The sequence below is a fragment of the Choloepus didactylus genome, chromosome 20 (genome assembly GCF_015220235.1).
Source record: "Choloepus didactylus isolate mChoDid1 chromosome 20, mChoDid1.pri, whole genome shotgun sequence".
Classification (NCBI taxonomy): domain Eukaryota; kingdom Metazoa; phylum Chordata; class Mammalia; order Pilosa; family Megalonychidae; genus Choloepus; species Choloepus didactylus.
Window position 1 is genome coordinate 48,752,744 of NC_051326.1, and position 22,545 is coordinate 48,775,288.

General features: G+C 37.2%; 1 protein-coding gene across 3 annotated transcripts in view; it reads left to right on the forward strand.

The window, feature by feature from the left end:
* TPO (thyroid peroxidase) overlaps positions 1-22,545 on the forward strand; it is a 123,227-nt gene that overhangs the window by 50,257 nt on the left and 50,425 nt on the right. For 2 of the 3 annotated variants that reach the window (XM_037812972.1, XM_037812973.1), the window contains exons 7-8: positions 1,342-1,471; positions 3,801-4,007. In XM_037812972.1, coding sequence (XP_037668900.1) covers positions 1,342-1,471; positions 3,801-4,007 — 337 coding nt within the window. Of the gene's footprint in view, positions 1-1,341; positions 1,472-3,800; positions 4,008-18,304; positions 18,824-22,545 lie in introns of all 3 variants that reach the window. The other variant, XM_037812974.1, reaches the window with a different exon arrangement.

Genomic DNA, 22,545 nt, shown 5'->3' on the forward strand with positions numbered 1-22,545 from the left:
AATTCTTAATAATATTCCCTTCCATTCATAAAAATATTCCAATTTGGATTATAGATTATATGGTCATCCTACTTATTGAAAAATGAGACAGATACAACAGCAATTACGGCTTGTTTTTCACCTTTACAGATGTACATGCTTAGAAAGCTTGTTCTAAGCCTAAATATGTAGCTGGGAGCAGCAGTTTTGTTGTCATAATGAAACCTGGTTCTCAAAATTCCATCTAAGATATAAGAAAATGATCATATTATGTGTAATCATTAAAATTAATTTCATTGATCAGCAAACAACTCAGTCAGGGTCTCCATTTTAAAAAAAATAAAGTTGGAAAGCACCTGATTTTGCAAAAGAGTAACCAATCATTAGATTTTCATTTTCTCAATTTCTGCGAAAAGTTCCCAAAAATCTCTAGCAGGACTCATCAAATGACTTTAATTAATCCTATTCTTTTTTACTTAGAGGCACCTTACTTAACATAATATAATTAGAAATGATCAATAAAATCAAAATAATCTTAAAACATGCCTTTGCTTATGCAGTTTAGGTATATTTTTGTCAAAATATATTTTTGACAAATAGAATGAACTTTAAATCATTCTATTTACGGAAACATTCTTATTTAACCTAACTGGCAGTGCACAACCTCCCTGTCAAAACAATCAAGCAAATATGACTTATTTTCTCTCAGAAAAAAGTCTGATTTTATTTTTAATTTAACTAAAAGTATTAATATACATTCCCTTGACAACCATCTCACTTATGAATTTAGAACATTTCAGCAAATTCCAGACCCTTCATTTTTAACATAAATATATTTGACAGGAAAAGACATGAAGCCCTAAGGTTGTTTTATGGTGTCTTGATTAAAGGATGTTTAAATACAAGAATATTTCAAATTTTCTCCTTGTTTGGGGCTTCAGAAGATATTTGCCCTCGAGGGCAGTGTACCCCTGTATGTTCCAGAAGGGTGAGAGATAAGCCTTTCAAAAAAAAAAAAAAGTAATATAGGAGAAAGTCTATGGGAAAAGAAAAGGTGTAAAGAAGAGTCAACTAGCAGGATACCTCAAAAAACAAGTGCATTTTCAAACTTAAGAAAGAGTATATATGGAATTTGAGGCCTTGGGAGCTAATTCCCTTGAGACTGTCCATGGCCATATACACCTAGGGAAGTCTTTGGTACCATCAGGTGTGCATACTTCAGTTGAAGACTACTTTAACGCACTGGTCTTGGGGAAGCCATACCTTCATTTCGTAATGCAACCCAGTATCACATTTGGGGTTTGATGCTTCTTTCTTTTCTGCTTCCCATCTCCATCACTTCCACATGTTTCTTTCCCACAGAGACCATCCCAGGTGGGGAGCCTCCAACACAGCCCTGGCCAGATGGCTTCCTCCAGTCTATGAAGATGGGATCAGTCAGCCCAAAGGCTGGAACCATAACTTCTTGTACAATGGGTTTCCACTGCCCCTGGTTTGTACATCAGGATGTTGCTTAAATTGGATTGGAATGCACTTCAAATAATTCTAAAAACCTCCCATAATTTTTGAGGAAACTAACTTTTGACTGAGAGCTTGTTCAGTATGCCAGGCACTGTGTCAGGTGCTTGATATAATTCCTTTTATCCTCAGAACATCCCTGTGAGGTAGGCATAACTGTCTGTATTCATAGCTTAGTAACTGGGGCTCTGAAATACTGGGGTCACACAGCTGGTGAGTAAAACAATGTAGATTGCTGATGAAATTAAGATTCAACTAATTCTAATGTCTGCTCTTTGCAATCACTTCAGTGTTATCAAAAAATTCCTTTATTCATCAGGTGTAAAACTAGGTACGTTCAAAGATATGTATTAATTAATCAATACACTCATTTATGTAAAGATGACAATTACTTTCCTTGCAGAGGAGCATTTATTTTCTAAACAGGCTTATACCCATCAATGGATCATTTTGCCCGCAGTTTGACTTCAGGGAATAAACCAGGTTCATGGGTGTTATGCAAACTCGGTCTTCTTCCTTCTTATATTATTTTCAGTAATGGAGTTCATCTGAAATATGTTCTGTTCAGCCCCAGGAATGTCAATATTAGAAGTCAAGATACAATTCAGTTCAGCTATGGAATGATACAACATCACAAAATCCTATGGAGATGAACAAGGTTATTTAGACAGTTTTTTCAGATGGCTGTTTAGTAAGAGAACAGTGTGTTATTGAAGCTGGCAAAGGTTCGTGGGCAGTGCAGAGCTCTGTGAGACACTGAGGAAGACTCAGTGCTCCTGCCAGCATGGGACCAAATCTATCTGGTTCCCACTGCACATTCAGCTTTCTGCAAGCCACTTAACTTCTCTAAGTCTCAATTAGACTATCTATAAATGGAGTAATAATTTCTTACCTATCTTGTGTTAGACATTGGACCAATTGAATTCCTGAGGGTTTTTTTTAACTCTAAGTAGTATGCAGCTGTGATTCTATGAGCCTATAATGACTAAGAATTAAATAACTATTTAGAAAAATCAGAGCTCAAGTTTCTTTAAATGTATTAGTTTTCTATTGCTACCATAACAAATTACTATAATCTCAGTTACTTAAAACAACACAAATATATTATCTTACAGTTCTATATGTCAGAAGCCTGGCAGGGGTCTCCCTGGGAAAAAAAATTATCAGCAGGCCCATGTTCCCTTCTGGAGACTCTAGGGGAGAAACCATTCCCTTACCTTTTTCAGCTGCTAGATGTCACCCACATTCCCAGATTCATGGCCTCCTCCACCATCAAAGCCAGCAATGCTGCATCTCTCTGGCTTTGCCTCCATGGTCACATCTCACTCTGACCTCAGACAGGAAAGGGTCTCAGATTTTAAGAATCCATGGGACTACACTGGGCCCACCTGGATAATCCAGGATAATCTCTCATCACAAGATCGTGAACCTAATCACATCTCCAACATCCCTTTTGCTATGTAAGGTAGTAATATACTCACAGGTTCCAAGGATTAGAGGGTGGATGTTTTTGGGGATCCATTATTCTGACTACCACAATCTATTCTATAGTCCCCTGAAATTCACATCCAACCCACATGTAACCTATATTCACCATCTCCCAAGGTCTCAATCCATTATAGCATCAACTCAAGTTCAAACTCCCATCTAAACATCACCAGCTCAAATTCCCAAATCTTGTCATCTAAATTATTGGAATTACATAAGGGAGAGTCTCTGGATGTAGTTCTTCTTGGGGCAAAATTACTTTCCATCTGAACATGTGAAATTAGAAAACAAGTTATCTGCACCCAGAATGCCATGGTTGGACAGGCTTAGGTTCAAGTTATGGACATCCCAGTTTAAAAAGGTAGAAATGGAGGGAAAACAAGAGTCACTGGTCCCAAGCAATTTCAAAATCCAACCAAGCAAACTGCATTAGGCTTCAAGGCCTGGTAACCCTCCTCTGTGGTTTGAGGCACCAACATCTGGGCTTGCAGCTTCACCTTTGAGTCATGCACTCTATCTTAATAGTGGTTAAATGTTTTATAAGTGACTCCTCATTCAATTCCCTCACCAACCATTTACAGATGAGGAATACAAGACCCAGAGCAGTTAACGAAGGTATTCAAAGCCCAGTGTGTCAATCTTCAAATCTCATGCTCTTTCCACCATAACTATAGGTAATAGATCTTCTGTGAACTCACCAACAGTACTGGGAATAAGAAACACAACATGAAATTTATTATTCCAAAGTGTCATTTTTATGCCTAAAACATGGCCTTCCTATATTATGACAGACTGTCTTTTTTTTTCTTACCCAGGTACGGGAGGTGACAAGACAAGTGATTCAAGTTTCAAATGAGGCTGTTACAGAGGATGACCAATATTCTGATCTCCTGATGGTGTGGGGACAATATATTGATCATGACATTGCATTCACGCCTCAGAGCACCAGTAAAGCTGCATTTTGGGGAGGAATTGATTGTCAGCTGACATGTGAGAACCAAAACCCATGTTTTCCCATACAGGTAGAATTTTTTAAACTCTTTATTTGTATCATGAAACTAATAAATGCAGGCCAAAAAAGCAAACCATACAGAAAAATGTAAAATGCAAAGTCGAAGTCTCCTTTTGCCCCATAATAGCAGTTATGATTTTCTGTGGATCCCATCAGAAATCCTCCATGCATATATACATACATGTATGTTCAGATGCTTTATTACATGGTATTGTACTTACAAACATTGCTGGCATTATGCTATATATACTTGTTCAGTACCTGGTATGGGTCAGTTAGCAATATTTCTTGTACTTCTTCACATATCATTGCATAGAAAATTGATTGTTTTATGACTTTTTAATATGCCATTGAATGGATTTGTTATAACTTTTTAAACCAATTCCCTTATTAATGATCATTTAGCTTATTTTCAGCTTTGACATTTTAATGCTGTCAAAAACAATGCAGTGAAGAACATATTTGGACATAAATCTTTGGGCACATGTGCATACCCAAGGGAAAAATTACCAGGGATAAAATTGCTTGGTAAAAGAGGATGTACATTTTAAATTTTGGTAGCTATTACAAAGTCACCCTTTATTAATATTGCACTAATTTTCACTCTTACCAGCGAGGAATGAGAAAGTACAGGTAAGATTTTAAATTACTTCTCTTTAGAAAAACAACTTTAAAAATGGCATTTTTTACATAAAGAACATAGTTTCTGGGGGACTCACGTACTCACTGATGTTCATTCATGGAACCTGCACGGAGCAGCTATTCTGGGCTGAGCTGAGCTGCGCCCCAGGAATGCAGACGTGAAAGACACGGGCCCAGTGCTGGAGAGCTTCAAGCCAAATAAGTAAAACAGTAGTTATAACACCTCAGATATCTGCACAGAAGGCCCTAACTGCCAAGGCACCTAAACAAATTGTACCAAAGGCAGAATTCATGGGAAAGGGGGAAAACGATCACCGTAAAGGCTGCATCAAATCATATGAATTCCAACCATCTCTGTTCTCCCTTTCCCCTGGGAGAAGAGGTTGTTCTCACATTGTCTGGGGCACAGCCCTGGGTAGGCTCAGGGACTCTGCCCATCACTCTGCTCTGCGGAGCTTTCTCACCACCCATCTCTGGAGGATCCCCCGCCACACATGCCTCAGCCCTGGTGTCCTTTCTCAGTCACCCTGGGAGCCCAGAAGTCCTCTAAGAAGGGAGCTATTAGTTCTTGCAGCTTTACCCAAATCTCCACAATGAACAGTCCTGACAGGCAGAGCCCCTTATTCACAGCTAGGTGGTCCCAAACCAGAATAGCTGCAACAAACAAACAAACAAAAACAACAACCCTGAATTACGCAGTTTAGAGAAGTGGTTGAGACCACTTCCTTAATCTTGAAATGTCTTGGGTTCAAGTCTTGCCTCTGTAACTTATTAATTGTGTATAGGTAAAATACACAGTATTACAATAACATAATACAGAGTAAAAAGCATTTGATAATTCCTATCTAATAATATAATAATGCAAATTAAAAGAGATCAAATTTACTAAGCCAGGTTCAAAGAAGGAGCTCAATAAAGGTCATGGTCACTGTCAATTTAACCGTGGGGTCCTGAGAGAGAGACTCGTGGGGAGGGAGGGCAGAGCTTCTGTGCTTTGCTCTGGCTGCAGGTGAACATGGTGGCATGGGGGGTGGGGAGGGGTAGGCTGTGGTAGATGTTGATGCAGGGGTCACATATTTGGACAAACCCTTTGCAGAGGAAATCATCCAGAGCACAGTCAAGCATAAGCCTTCATTTCAAAAGCTGGTATATGAGCTCCACTCTGAAGGAGGGTCTACCTAGGGCAGGGGTTACCTGAAGTCTGCTAGTTTAGGGTAGAGTTGGTCAAAAAACAATTCTTAGAAGAGGGAGGAATTGTTCTCACAATTCAGCAGCTGTTATTTGGACAATCTGAATTTAGCAGGATGGATGGGGAGAAAAAGTTAGGGGCTAAGGGCATGTGAGAGCCAACAAATTGGGTAGGAATACAAGTTGTAAGGGCAAAGGTCATACAAGGGTCACTGTGGCAGATTTTCAGTCCAGAATTATTCACACCATCAAGAAATCCAAGGAATCTGATAGCCAGGATAGCAGTGTGAGCATTTTCCCAGAGGAAAAATCCAGGGCCTCGTTGTTTTCATAGGTTCTTGGCATTTTTGCCTTCACAAGGTCCTTCCTCCATTAAAAAAAAAAAAAAAAAAAACTAAAAAAATGTATTTTACAACTGTGAATAGTATATACAATATAGTATAAAGATGACTATATTAACGTTGCATCATATTTAAAACTTTTTATTTGGCCTAACAGGTTTATTTTTTTTTCCGATTCTAAAAAATTAAGATATTTTAGTGAGCCCAATAAAACTAATACGGGTCTAAGGCACGAGGCCCTGGGGAAATTGTACATCCTTCTAGTTTCCAGCAGCTAACTTGTCCAGAAATGAAATATGCAGAATAGTTGGGGCAATTTAAGTCTGAAGGAAAGAGAGAAGCCTTAGTGGGAGACATGAGTCATTATTTTAAGAACAGACTAGTTGGAAGAATCAGAATGGGATTGAAAACCAGAATTGATTTGACCCAGAAACACACACAGCACACACACACGTGCTAGTGCCTGTTGCAGAGCCCTTCTGCCAACAAGGGATGGTAAGCGTAGACTGTAAATCATGGTGCCAGTTGGACAAGGACCCAGGGGAGCCTGTGGCTGGGAGCAGGCTGTGTCACCTAGTGCTGATCTTCAGAGAGGTTCATGAGTAGCCCAAGCCTTGGCTCCTTTTGGGAATTCCTGCTTTGTTTCCAGTGAAAAAAGTTTGCTATCGTTTGCCATTTTCTCTCTTCATCTCCTCTTCTCCTTTTAGGGCTAAGTTATCTTGTAGCTCTAGCCATGCTTGTTCCCATCTCTCTCCATATATTTCAACGTTCTGTTTTGGCAGGTTTTCTGGGCTAGTATGGCTTCTATGTTCCAGTACTAGCATTCCTAAAAGCTTCATTTCACACACTGAACATCTAAAATCTGTGAGGGCTGAGATATCAGAGGGGTTGGAGAGCTAACTGTATGCACTGGGAGGAAAGCCAAGGTTGATCATCTAATAAGCAGGGACCCAGAGGCTCATCCAGAGGAGCTGAGGACTCAGGAATCGGAGAGTTTTACACTGGGGTTTCAGGTGCATAGAAATGCATTCAATACAGAAGCAAGAGACAGACAAAAACGGGAAAACTTAATTGCAAAATATATGATCAATAAAAAGTGGTTATCATTAGCTGTACTTAAGGTGGTTATGTAAGTGCTCTTATTCTTAGGAAATGAACATGGATGAAGTGTTAAATGTTAGAGGAGCATGATGTATGCAACCTGCTCCAAAATGTTTACAAGATAGATAGATAGATAGACAGATAGATAGATAAATAGATATGGATAGATAGAAAGATAAAAAGGGATGGATAGACGGATAGATGGATAGATAGACAAAGAGATAGATAGCTAGACAGATAGAGAGATAGATGGCTATAAGAATGTGATCAAATGCCAAAAGTTGGTAAATCTGGGTATCTGGGTAGGGGTATGTTGGTGTTCTATGTTATGTTTTTGTATTATTTCTGCAGCTTCCTGTAAGTTTATTTCAAAATGAAAAGTTTATATATTTTTTAAAGACCAAATTGCAACTTGAATTCACAAACTAATGAAAGGGGTAAAAAAAATCAAATCCAAGATTGATTAAATATTTAGGTAAAAAGCTTTCTGGTTAAATAAACAAAAAAAAATGTGTCTTTACTTTATAAAGAGATCTTATCAAGTGATATGAAAAATAAAGACCACAATAGAATAGATACTTCACATAATCAGGAAAATTGCAAAATAACAATTTTATATCTACAGGTATAGACAAATGTATAAATGAAATATAAATTAACTAATGAAATATTGCCTTTCAATTTATAAGCAGTAAAAAAAGGTGAAATTATAATACCCAGAGTTTCAGAAGATATAGAGAAATAATTCACCCTCACACATTACTTGGGTAAATGTAAAGCGGCTGAAAGTTTCAGGAGGCAATGTGACATAAAACATAAAGAAATTAAATAAAAACCCTATTATGCCACTGCTAGAGATCTATCCAAGGGAAAATAGCAGCGATGTCCCTAAAAATAAGTGTATACATTTGTTCATCAAAAATTTTTTTAAATCACTGAAATATTGGAAAATTTTAAATACTGATCATAAAAGAGGAATTAAGTAAGTGACAGTGCATATAGAATATACTACAACTTCAAATAATCATGTTATAAAATAGTATTAACTGGCTTAATAAAATGTGTCTTGATGAGTGAGATTTTAGATGATTATTTCCTTGTTGCTTTTCTGTTTTCCAAATGTTCCCTGTTGAGCATATATTACTTCTGTAATTAGAGAAAATAAAAATAAAATCATTTCTCAATCATTTTTAAAATAAAAGACAAGAATACATCTAGCAGAGAGAACAATCTGTCATGCCAATTGATGAGAACAATAGCAGAATAAAACTATATTTTTTCATTTTGCCCTTAAATATATTTTATAAACTTTTTATTGTATACATAGCTCTAAATTCTTGTGAGCCTTAGCATTGTGGGAATTGATCTGCATGCTTATAGTTAAGTGCTTTGGTTAATTATTCAAATCTTTTCTATCTCTGGAGTAGCATTTAGTAGTTAAGTGATTTATGGTCACTCAAGTGAGTGAAAAAATATACAATAAACCCAAGAAATATCTCCATATACTTAATAGGTAACACACCATAAATCAGTATGTTTTTAAATGTTTGACATCTTTAATTCTAAAAGGTCATGTTTGGTTTGTGAGTTTTTATGGAGGGTGGTAGAAGACTGCTGGATGGAGTTAGGAGTTTCTTCCCAGTAAGTTTGGAGCAAGTTGGGACTTTTGAATCCCAAAGAATAACAGAGAATGATCCAAGTCATTTCTTATATCTATGTTTGTTCAATGTTCCTAAGGCAAACATGTCTCTTGCACCTACATGAAACCGTAAACTTCAAAAAAAGATATTGAAGTACTTGAGTACTGACTGACAATGCCAAAGGAGCTGTGATACACTGCAGCATCATCCCTGTCTTAGGGAGCAATTAATTTTCTTTGCTTCAACCAGGTAGGGATGCAAGTCGACTCAGTCAGTGTCTTGCTGAGTAGCGGGGACACATGTCAACTACAGAAAATACATGATTAGGAATGAATAATGGGGACTAACAACAAAGAGATTTCTAGAAGAAAACCTAATTGGAGAATCAAGTTTTCTCTGATAATAAATTAATCCTATCAGCTTTTTGAACTATTTACAAATACGCTCTTCAGGTGTGAGTCTAAATTGGCCGCTGATTGCGGCTGACTAGTGAAAAGGTAAACTGATAATGGGTCTCCAGCCAGTCCCTGCTGGCTGCGTAGGGCGCACTAGAACATTCTTGGGGTGTCATTCTTGGTGCTCTCTCACTCTCTCTCTCTCTGTGTCTCGCTCTCTCTACACTCTGACATCGTCTCTCTCCTTGGCTCACTGTGCATGTTGCATGGGGGTTTAGGGACATCCCTGTGTGATTCAGCATCAATTGTTAAAATTGTTAATATTTCTCTTGGGGCTTTGATGTCATTGCTACCCTAGCCTTATGTTTTCCCCTGTCACTTTTTGACCCCTTTCCTCTTTCTTGCCTCCACTGTTTTGTTCTTGCTGTTGGTATTCCACTGCAGGATTTTTCCTTCCTTTCTCCATGTCCCTCCATTCACCACCCCTCACCCTAACATCATAGCCATCAACGGTAGAATTATATGCAGGGCAGCATTCTTTGATAATTTTTTTGGTTTTTAAGTTGTTTTTTCAAATCTTTCTCTTTAATATCTCTCTGATGGATCCAACTTTGCTCTGCTCCCATGCATGGCCAGACCGTCACGGTCACTCATGGACATCTCACCACCTCTAATATGGCTTCCCTCCAACCCATTAGCTACTTTGCAGAAAAAAACCATATTTTTTTTGTTTTGCTCTTAAACATATTTTATAAGTTTTTTATTATACATATAGCTCTAAATGTTCAAATACTACCATAAAGCTAAAGTCTCTGCTGTCTTTCATTCTCAATTCCAGTCCCCTCTCCAGAATTGATTACCATTACCAGTTTGGCTGGCTAGTATTATAAACATTGCTTCATTGAAAATGCTCTGTGTGCCTCCTTGTGTCCATGTATGCATTTATCTCTAGGTACGTGGTAAGAAGTGGAATTAGTGGGTCATGGGGTATGTACATGTTTTGATTTTAAAAGATACTTCTAAATTGTCATCCAGTAGTGGGAATAAAAATTGTATTTTCTAATTGATTCTCAGCAACCGTTAATATAACTTCTATATTTTGCCAATCTGAGGAAGAAAAACATATATTCTTGAATTTCATATTACTAGTGGATTTAAACAAAGTTGGCTTTATATTTCTTCCTCTATAAAATGCTGGTATATAGCTTTCAACCATAATTCTATAAGTTCAAATAGATTCTTTATACATCCTAGGTCTTAATCCTCATTCATTCAGTCACAGAAGATTGCTTGCCTTTCAATTTTGTTTGTGGTGTCTTTTTTCAGAGAGTAAGTTTCAATTCTGGTATATTTTAATGTCTATGTTTTTCCTTTATGGAATTTAAATGGTTGTCTTGTTTAGCAGATCTTCCCTTTGTGAAGGTAGTGAATAAATTTTCCTGTATTTTCTTTTAATAAGATTAAAATTGGAGTTTTTATATAAAATGTGTTATATTAGGAATTTATTTAATGAATAATAAGAGGTAAAGATCTAACTTGATTATTTTTCTAAATGGATGGCCATTTAAAAAAAAATTCCATTTTTCCACACTGATTTCAAATGTTATTTTACTTATATGCTAAGTAACCCTTCTCTGGACTCTAGGTTCCATTTGATATATGTTTAATTACGGTAGCTTTGGATTATGTTTGATGACCACCAAGCAAAAGTTCTCTTTTCTGCTTTTACATAATTATTTTGGTGCTTCTCTCACAATTGCACTGTCATGTAAATTTTAGAATTGTTTAAAAGTAGCTTGTCAAACTATGAAAAATCTGGAGATTCTTAATGGGATTTCTTTTGTTTATGCATTAATTTGGATTTTTGTTTATGTCTTACAAAGTTAATCCTTGTTTTCAAAAAAGGAATGTGTTTTCAATTTTTCAAGTCTATGTCCTTTCCTTAAGTTTTATAGTTTTGTCCCTTAATGTCTTGTATATATTTTGATAGATTTTATTGAATTTTACTGCTCTCTTGAATGAAGTCTTTCTCATTTATATTTTTAAAATAGTTATCCTTCATGTTTATGGAAACATACTGATTTTTTTAAATGCTGGTCTTGTATCTGACTAAATTTCTAAGGTCTTTAATGAGTTTGTGCATTGATAACCTTGCATTTGCTATATAGATGAATATATTGTTTGTTTGCAAATAATTTTCTCCTCTCTTCCAATATTTACACCTCTCATTACATAAATTTGCATAGTGCTTTAGCTTGTAAAATTTTGAAAAATAGTAATGGTAGCAGGCATTCTGGTTCTGTTCCTTATGATGGAAATGCTTCTAGTGTTTTCTTCTTACACATGGTATCTATTATAGTTTTCTGATGGACAGCTTCAGTAAATTAAAGAACATTTCCTTCTATTTATAGTTTCCCAAGAGATTTTATTAAACATGTGGGTTGCAATTTTATCAAATGATTTTCCAGCACCTATTGAATAGACTATGGTTTCTCCTTCAATCCATTATTGTAGTGAAGGATATTGATAGAATTTCTAGCGCTGAGACATTTTTACAATCCTGTGATGTGCCTACTTGTTGATGATGTAGATTTTAATTTACTCCTGGTTTCAATTTGGTAGCATTTTATTTAGAAATTTTAACTCTCTCTTCCTAAGTGAAATTGTCCTACAGGTTTATTTTCCTGTTTTGTACTTTTCTATGCTGATTAGTTTGTGTCAAATCAAAGTTTCTTCTTCTTAAAGTGTTGGTAGAACTTATTGGACTTGTTAATGTTTGGGATGATAGCTCTTTGGATAGAATTTCAATTTTATTTATCATACTTGGTCTATTTAGGTCAATGTAGGTCTTCTATGTTCATTATTTTCTATCATCATATTTATTTTCCTTTTCATCTACTTTATATTTCTTACCTTCTTATGTTAAAAGCTGATGTTAGTTTCACTTTCCCTTGCTTTTTGATAAATGTATTTGAGACTATAAATGTTTCTGTTACATCCCTTTGGCCACATAAAAAATTTTGATATATTGTTCTCATATTGGTGTTGGCTCTAAATAAGTTTTTATGCAAATTTGAGTTCTTCATATTAAAATTGTATACCCACTCATAAATATAATCTCACATAAATGCATAAATTTGAAAATATATATGATTTTTCCTTGTACATTGATCCTTCTCCCTCCCCTCCCTTTCCTTATTTGCTTGACTTTCCATATTTTTTCTTCTCCCCATTCCCATATAAGTCTCTCATCCCACCAGGTAAACCCAGTCAAAATTTCAGATCATTAAGACACACATATGTGTGTGTGTGTGTTGAGGGGTGATAAATGAAACAAGAATGGCAGGAAGTTGACAGAAGCTAGATAATGGGTAAAAATGGATTCATTGTACTATTCTCTTTGTATTGGGAGTGTTTGAATTTTTCTATAATAATTTTTAATTAGTGGGTATCCATATTACCTTAATGCTTATACAGCTACACACAGACAAACACAAACACAGGTCTATTTTTCTAATGTCAACAAAAATAGGCCTTTGTTAAACCTGTTTTCTGCATCTTGAATTTTGCACTCCATAAGGCCTTAGGGAAGTACTTCAAGTGATGTGATGTAGCTCCAAGTCTTTCTAATGGCTGCTGGATGGGTTATCATCTTTTATTCAGCCCTTACCCTTATGTAAGGCTATCCTCACATGCTTTTATAAGCCACTGTGTTAATTCCTTGGTTTATATCCTCAGAATTGAAACTACTCGATTGAAAGGCATTTTTAAAATGCTTCCATATTGCTTTCTAAAAATGCTATAACTCTTCACAGCAATGTCTGAGAATATCCTTTTCCCACATACATACCACCAATAGACATAATAGTTATTTTTTCCTATTTTTTTTTCTGCCAGTTTGGTAGTTATTAAGTGATATCTCATGGCTACTTTATTTGCATTCCCTGAAGTAGAAACTTCTCCTTTATTTTTTGCCAGTTTGCATTTATTCTTCTGTGACTTGTCTATTCACATCCTTTGTCCATTTTTCTATTAAGTTATTTGACTACCAATTTTAAGTGTTATTTTTATATGACAGCTATAAATTCCCATCTCTTACTTTCTTTTCAAATAGTTTTCTTCAGTTCCATTGATACAGTACTTTCATCATAAAGCACTCTAAATTTTTCTATGGACAACTCTATTTATGTATTAACAGCTTCCATGACTCAGTCTTGGTTAAGAGGTCATTCTTGCTCCCAAATTGTAAAAGTAGTCTCCTGGATAATAGGGAAGGGTAGATTTTCATCTTATATGTTGTAAAATGATTTTGGGTTTTTATTCTCATCTAGATGGATAGCCAGTTGTACCAGCCTTCCTTTTTCCCATGAATGTAACACTTTCTCATAGAATAACTTCTCCTTTATATTGGTGTCTAGGTCTGCATTCTCTCCTATTTTTATTGATATATTTATCTGTTCCTGTAACAGTAGCATAGTAATTTAATTACAATGACCTTATAGTATACTCTACTATGTGTTAAGTCAATGCATTCATCACTATGTACTAAGGAATAAATAAATAATGGAATTCTTTCCTTTGTAAGAACTGTAAGATTAATTTATCCGTTTCTTAAAAAAGAATGCTATTGTGATTCTAACTGAAATTCAATTAAATTTATACACTAAATGCATGAGAAGAACTGACATTTTTCAGCTTTTACTTTCTATTTTTTGATGATGCTTTATAATTTTCTTCTTATAAAACCTGTGATTTTTTGTTGTTGTTATATTACAAATATGTTTCTGATAATTGTGTTGCTATCATAAAACGAACTTCTTCCACTATTATCATTCTGGGTACTTTGCTAGAACAAAAAAAAAAAAAAAAGAAATCAATTTTTGTATTATTGCATTGAGATTTTATTTTTGGTGATGGGGGTGGTGCTTCTAGACAACTAACTTATAAACAAGTAAAGGAGGTAACTTAATTATCTTTTTTATCTTATCTTTTCTTCTAATAGTTTTACCAGTTTTTATTTTATTTTTTTTGTTTTGTTTTTTGGTTTCTGATCTAATTAAATTGTTAAAATTTTTTCTGATAATATTAAGTAATGATAACGATTCTGAGTGTTCCTGGCTGTTTCTTAATTTTAATTGAAATGGTTTCATTCATTTCACTGTTTAAGATGATATTTGCTATTGCTTCTACATTTTATTTAAGCAAGTTCACTCTGTTTTTATTTTACTAGAAACAGTAAAAATAGGGAATTTTAACATTGCATGTTAAGTATCTATTGGTATTACTTTTTCTCCTTTAATTTGTTAATATTCTGGGTTATATAAATCTATTCCCTAATGTTGAAGAACGCTGGGAAGAAATTCTCTTGGTCATAGTGCTTTTCTCTTTGGATTAATTGATCTATTTCTATTTAGAAGGGGTATTGGTCTGTAGTTTTTGTTCTTTATACTATTTTTATCAGATGCTCATATTGAAGTTTTGCTGACTTTGTTAACTGAATTGGGACAGTTCTTTGACGATTTTATAGAACTCATCATTGAAATATCATCTGGTCCCTGGGCTTTGTTCAATTGTTAGATCTCTGATCACCCTGCCAAACTCCTCTGTGATAATTGATCCATGTGGATTTTCCATTTCTTCTTGTTATGATTTACTTACTTTATTTTGCCAGGAGACCTTCCATTTGCTTTTCATTTTCAAATATGCTCCAGGCTGGCTGTAACAATCAATTAAAATTCTTTTAATCTTTCCTGTACTTTAATCCTTTCTCATTCCAAATCTTGCTTTGTTTTGTTCTCTTTCTTTTTTCCTTTCACCAGGCTTGTGAAGTTTAGGATTTATGTTTCCTTTCTTCCATTCTTGTTTCTTTTTCTATTGCATTAATTTTAATTTTTATACTAATTTGCCTTTCTTGGTTTATATTGTTATTCTTTAACTAAATTCTTAATATAACTACTTGGTTCCTTTGCTGTTGTTGTTACTATTTTTTAAAAATGAAAGTAATTTAAACACTGTAGATTTTCTTCTGAGAAAAGTCTTTGTCGTTATGCTTAGATTTTGTTAACGTGAGATTTAATCTTTTATTGATTTCTAGATAGTTTTTAATTTTAAAAAATCTCTATACCAATGATTATTCCAGGAGAATTTTGTTCAACTTTTTGATATTCTTTCTAATTTTATTTTAATTTGTGTTATTCCATTTAATTCTTCTACTCCCTTTCTACTCTTGGGTCTACTTAATTTGTGTAATTCTGAAGGTTGTGTATCGAAGTTTCCCACCGTAACTGACCTCTTGGTGTTTCTATTCCTTTTGCTTTATTTTAGTTGATAAAATTTTAGGTTCCTCACTACAGTTCTATAGTGGCTCTCTCCTTCTAAAACTTTTCTCCTCTGACTTCTTGCTGCCCTCCCCTTAGCAGTTCTCTCTGAGCAGCTTCAATAGAAACACTTTCTTTAGTGCACAAGTATGACCTGATATCAGTTTCTGAAGAAGGGTTGGTGGGAGGATCACCTGGGCACAGCATTCCTCAAATTTCATGGGTGGCCAGCTACCCCCCTGCCTAGAAGTAGTATAGGGCATCTATCTGCTTGGCTACTTTTACCTGTTAAGATATCATCCTGCAAAGCTCAAGTGGGCTCCAAACACATGGGAAAACTGGAAGATATCTCTGTCTCTCTTTTTGCCTTAAGTTCTTTTCACTGTACCAAATTTGATTCATTCCATGAATATATCTACCTCATTGCCATGTCTCACTCAGCTCATTAAGTGAGTACATGGAGATGTATGGCTGGAGTTCACAAACAACCCCACAATTTTTTTGCTCAAACAGCCACAATGGAAAAGGCCAGTGCCAATTAAATAAGGTCTATTATTTGTAGCAAAATCTTAAGAATACTGTGAGTGCTTACATACAGCTCTCCCACATTTCCTGCTTTATTGTGATTATTTTAAATTTATGCCTTATCCCCTGTCTTCCTTGTTCTACAAACACTGAGGGAGCTCCTACACTATTCCAAGCTCTTTGCCAAGTACTGGGACTAAAACTTTCAAATAAAACCAATTCTACCCTCAAGATGCTCACAGTATTATAAACAAGTCAGGCATATAAACAAATATAAACAACACTATTTTTCTAGATATTCAGACTTAAACAGTAAGGTGTTTCAGACTCCTTTTGCTATATCTAAATCATCACAAAGTCTTGGTGCCTTTCCATTGTATTTCATATTTATTCTCCTAACCCATTTGTAACACTAATAGCATCCAGTAAGTTCCTGGATCCACACCTGGATTGTCTCACGGCTTGGTTCCCAGGAGCCCCATTGTACCGTGTGAATAAAGTGCACTGTCCTTGTTCTGGAGTTGAAGGCTCTCCAGCATCCGATCCCAACCTCTTGCTCCAAGTTCTTCTTCTACTTTCCCCAACCTGCAGCCTTGTTAGACTTAGGTCTCCTTTTTTTACTTCATACATTCCTGTGCCTTTGCTTGCAATGAGCCTCTCACTTGGAGCTCAAGTCACCACTCACTCACTGGGTGCCTATCAAGTGATGCTATACCCCAGTGGAAATTCAGAATTTCGAGATAAGGAAGACAGTTTTACTGCTCAAGCAATTCTGAGTTTAACTGGGAAGAGAAAGATAGTTCCAGAACAAACAAACAAAAAACTAACCATATTTCAACCTGAAAGTGTTGTGAAAAATTGCAAAGCAAGAGGTATGGATATCAGATAAGACTAGTTAAATCTACAATGAAAGATTCAGAGATACCTAAAAGATGATCTCAAGTCCTACCTTATCTGTGAATTCCAACCAATACTAGTGTCTGACATCAACCCCTGATAATGCTTAGCACTTTTTAGCAGTAATATCTGTTTTCCCACTTGGTTATATTCAATGATACACTTCTTTACAGATTCCTATTTATCATTCTATTATTATTCCACGTGCTAGGCCTGCTCTCCCTAAAACAAGAAAGTCTTTAAGAATGTATGCTGTGGTCACATGCTTCTTGTTAATTCTGCACCGTTCCTGGCAGAGTGCTTTGCCCAAGTTTTTCACTCTCAATAACACAGTAGTTAAGAGCCAGACTTTTGGAGGCTCTCTGTTATGAGCTTGTGGCTTTGGGAAAGATATTTAACCACTTTCAATCTCAGACTGTGTAACTGTAAATTAAAGATAATAGTATTGGGAAAGATAGTTAAACTGTCTGAATCTTAGACTCAGCAACTATAAAGCAGAGGTAATAATAATGACGTTTCCAGAGAGTTGACGTAGAGGTTAAGTAGTAGCAGCACAGTGCAATACATTCAGCAGTAAGGAAGAGCTGCTGGTGTGACAGGCATGTGCTCTTTGCAGTTTATAGAGCACTTTTGTACACAGTATCTTACTTGATTTTGCATACTGAAACCTGTGAGTGTGGCAAAACGTATTTTTTAGATCTTATTACAGATGAAGAAATAGGCTGACTGGGGGCAGAGTTAGTTCCAGAGCCCAGGGCCTCCTCATTTCTACTCCAAGGGTCTTTCACCAAACTGTGATGCCCATAAAATCTATATAGCTTTTTGCTCATTATTTTCTTAAAGGAAGCACATACTGGGTGGAGAGAAAAGGTAGGTTTGTCCAAGAGTCAAAAGATAAGCTGAAGATGTGTGGATTCTAGAGCAGCAGGGCACATTCAGAAACATGAGACATGGATTAGTCCAAGAAAACTACAAGGAGAAGGTTCGATTTTGGAGACGCAAATTCGTAGGCTGGGGACGTTTTATCCCGCTGAGTTTTGCCTTCCCCAAGGAAATGAACCACCCTGAGCAAGAGCAAGACGAGGGAGATTGGGAGGGGAAGGGATGGCTCGAACCGCTCCAACACAGAAAAGCAGACAGGATACAGGCAGAGAGATGGCCCTGGTGAACTAGGGCGATCCCTGGCTAAGACGTTTTTATTGTTTTCAAAGAGGATGCCCAAGAACCGTTAAGTGAGCCTGATTTCCCCCTTTCCCCGCAGCTCCCTCTCAACGATTCGCTCACCACGGGCATCGAGTGTTTGCCCTTTTACCGCTCTTCTGCCGCTTGCAGCACCGGGGACCAAGGAGCTGTCTTTGGAAACCTCTCCGAGTCAAATCCGAGACAACAGATGAACGGGTTGACCTCGTTCCTCGACGCGTCAACCGTCTACGGCAGCTCTCCTGCCTTGGAAAAGAAGTTGAGGAACTGGACCAGCGAGGAAGGGCTGCTCCGGGTCAACGGGCGCTACCGGGACGCCGGCCGCGCATACCTGCCCTTCGCGCCTCGGCGGGAGCCCTCGCCCTGTGCGCAGGAGCCCGGCGCCGACGGCGCGGACCACGTCGAGTGCTTCTTGGCCGGGGACGGCCGTGCCAGCGAGGTCATCTCCCTGACGGCCGTGCACACGCTGTGGCTGCGCGAGCACAACCGCCTGGCCGCTGCGCTCAAGGCTCTCAACGCGCACTGGAGCGCGGACACGGTCTACCAGGAGGCGCGCAAAATCGTGGGCGCCCTGCATCAGGTGGGCGCAAAATCGCGGGCGCCCTGCGTCTGGGGTCGACTCCGGCCACGTGCTGGGGTGCTCGGCCCCGGGTTCCTTTGTCCCAGCTGCTTGACTATTTTATTATTTTACTTGGGGTACAAACAGCAACAGCAGCTACGCAGCTTTCCTGGGGTCAGAAGACATTCTAAGGGCATTACAGGTTTAATTTAATCATTTAATCATTTAACTCATTTAATCCTCACAGCAACCCTTTGAGGTGGGTAGACACCAATGATTTTGATTATTTTTATATTTTAGAAACCATGGAGAAAATTAAAAGGGGAAAAAATCCTTCTGTGTGAGATACCTGAGTTCACAAGTGAAACTGTCTGTTTTAATCCTGTACTCATTTTATGGCAATTTTAATTTTGAATCTGAGGACCTCAGATTGAATTCCAAGTTGACCTTATATTAACTGCATGATTTTGGAAAAAATTGCTTACATCTATAAAATATAGTTAACAGATTTTCATCACCCACAAGGTTGTTAAGAAGAAGAAAGGAATTATTTTGAATTAATAGTTGTTTTCTGTGTCTGTAGCCTTTTGGGCCCTGTGGTGGACACTTTACATTATCCCTTTATGGGGAAGGTAATAACATTCTTGTTTTACAAAGGAGGAAACTGAGCTTTATAGAGTTCAAATGCCTTCTCTAAGGTCACATAGCTATTATTTGATGGAACAGGCTTTTCTCCAATGCACCTACTTATTTTTTCCCTTTGATACATTTGATACATGATAGTTCAGTCTGAACAGAGGCCACCAGACCTGGTGGGAGTCGAGTCCCGCCAGCCGCCAGCCCCCAGCCCCCACTTCCCACAATGACAGGCATTAACCTTTCTGTTGCTGGATGGTGAGGGGAACTTGCAGGTTCATAAGAAGAGGTTGTGGGCAACTCTAGGATGCTTGGAGTCTCCCAGTGGCAGCTACTTAAGAAGCATTTCACTCTTAACTAGCAGGACACACACTCCAGAGCATATTAGCTAAATATCAGCCGTGTGGGTATGTGCACGTGTGTGCGCGCGTGTGTGGGTGTGTGCGCGTGTGTGGGTGTGGTGCTGGAAGGATCTGTGATTGAGGATTAAATTAAACACTGAAGTTTGGTACAAACTGGATGCATCACTGAATAGTTAAAACCTTGCTTGATATATGTAGATAGACAAGGTTTTTAAAAGTTTTTAAAACTAGCCACATAGGAATTTGGGAAGGGGGAATTCAAGTAAATTTGAACCACAGCAATATAATGTGACCACAAATGTTTTCACCTTCTTACATAAAAGTAATCAATAACCCCTGCCACTGTCAAATAGCTAGACAACCATCTTCCTTCCTTCAGCAAAGTGGAGTAGAAATCAATCAAGAGATCAACTTTTCTAATACCTTATAACCTTCTGTACATTATCTTGGTGACAACAAATCCCAAGCAAATTTTTCCCCTTTCCTTAATTTATTGCCACCTGATTATTATGTTATGTATTCTTGCTTGTTTAGTTATATTTTATCTATGTGTCCCTCCCCCCCCCCAGTATGTAAACTCCATGGTGACAAAGAGTTTTGTATGTTTAATTCATTTTTCCCAGTGCGTACAATATACCTATATTAAGCAGTGCTTTATAAATGTGTGTTGAATTAATGAATGAACAAATTAGAAATCCCATTTCTCTTTGAGAGTCAGGAATGATTTAAACATTCTTTAAATTAATAAGAACTTCAGTCAATCCAAGTAGCACATAAGAAAAGAAGAGCAGTTGGATTTCAAATCAATGATGACTATTTACAAAGAAAAATGTTACGATTATCGTGTATCCGATTGCCTTTCTTCTCAATGTGTTTCTGTGATTAACTTAGTGGTATGAATTTTTCACAATATGTCCCTGTGTTAGGTTTTGTACTTGTAAATTAGAGAGAGTTTAGTTCTGGAATTAATGACACCTGGTTGCTTATTCTTCTCAACTTGTAGAATAATAACAACAAAATCAATAGACAAAGTGCTCTTTGGTATTTTGTATCTACCTTCCTCAATCCAATTTCTCTGTTTTCTGCTTTTTTAATGTTCACATTCTTTTCCTCTTGGTTTTACATTTCACTTTCAAATTTCTTTTTAAATTTTTTCAGTCAATAGCTCCTCTTTGGTGCTTTTTACAAATGCCTTTGAAACCTTAAAAAATAAGGAGTTCTATTTAATGTGTTGATAAAACTGCTGAGACTCTGAACGGTATTTGAAAGATCCATGGTGACCTGGAAAGACAGTCATTTTTCTCTCCCTGATTTTATTGACTCACAGTTTGGTATCTTTATGATCTGAATCTCTCTCCTTCTGAAAAGAATTAGATAATTCAAACAAATTTCAGGGGAAGTTAAAAAAAAAAGTTGAGGGTTGAATTGTGTAGCCCACAAAAGTCATGATTAGGTCCCAACTCCTGGTCCTGTGGGTGTGAACCCGTTTGTAAATAGGACCTTGGAAGAAGGTATTAGTTAAGGTGTGTCCCCAAACTGAATGAGGACTGCATTAGTCCAATATGGCTGAAGTCCTTATAAGCAAAGGAAGTTGAGCCTAGAAGAGAAACCACAGGGAGCAGACAGAAGCTGGAAGTCAATGAAACCCAGAATAGAAAAGAAAGGGTTGCCATGTGCATTGCCATGTGATAGAAAAACCAAGGAACCCCAAAGATTGCTGGCCAGCTGGAGGATAACAAACCCAGGAGGAAGCAAGCCTTCTAGCCTCGGAAAGCCTGAGCCAATAAATTCCTGTTGTTAAGCCAACATGTTGGATGGTGTGATGGTTAGGTTCACGTGTCAACTTGGCAAGGTGATGGTGTCCAGGTGTCATGGTCAAGCAAGCACTGGCCTAACCATCACTGTAAGGATATTTGTGGCTGATTAATAAACCAGAAGGCTGATTTATTAAATCATCAGTCAGTTGGCTGCAGCTGTGACTGATTACATCAACAAAGGGTGTATCTTCCACAATGAGAATTCAATCAGCTGGATTTAATCCAATCAGTTGAAGACTTTTACGTGAGAAAGTTGGAGGACCTTCAGTTCTTCTTCGGCTAACCAGCGAAGCATTTCCTGAGGAATTCATGGAACATCTTGATTGGAGTTGCCAGTTTGTTTCCTGAGGAGTTCATGGGATTTGCCAGTTCACTGCCTGAGGAGTTCATCGAACATCTTCATTGGAGTTGCCAGTCTGCTGCGTGCCCTAAGGTATTGGGACTCGTGCATATCCATAGTAGCATAAGACACTTTTGTAAAATCTTATATTTATAGATATCTCTCATTGATTCTGTTTCCCTAGAGAACCCTAACTAATACAGATGATATCGGTTTTAGCAGCCAGGAAACTAAAACAGTTTATGGTACTGGGAAGTGGGGTGCTGCTATGATAAATACCTAAAGATGTGGAAATGTTTAACTTTGGATTAGGGTAATGTGTAGAGGCTGGAAGAACTATAAGTTGCTGATAGAAAAAGCCTAGTTTTCTTTGAAGAGACTTTTGGTAGCAATATGGATGTTAAATGTACTGATGAAGGAGGCGGGGCAAGATGGCAGACTGGTGAGCTGTAAGTTTTAGTTACTCCTCCAGGAAAGTAGGTAAAAAGCCAGGAACTGCGTGGACTGGACACCACAGAGCAATCTGACTTTGGGCATACTTCATACAACACTCATGAAAACGTGGAACTGCTGAGATCAGCGAAATCT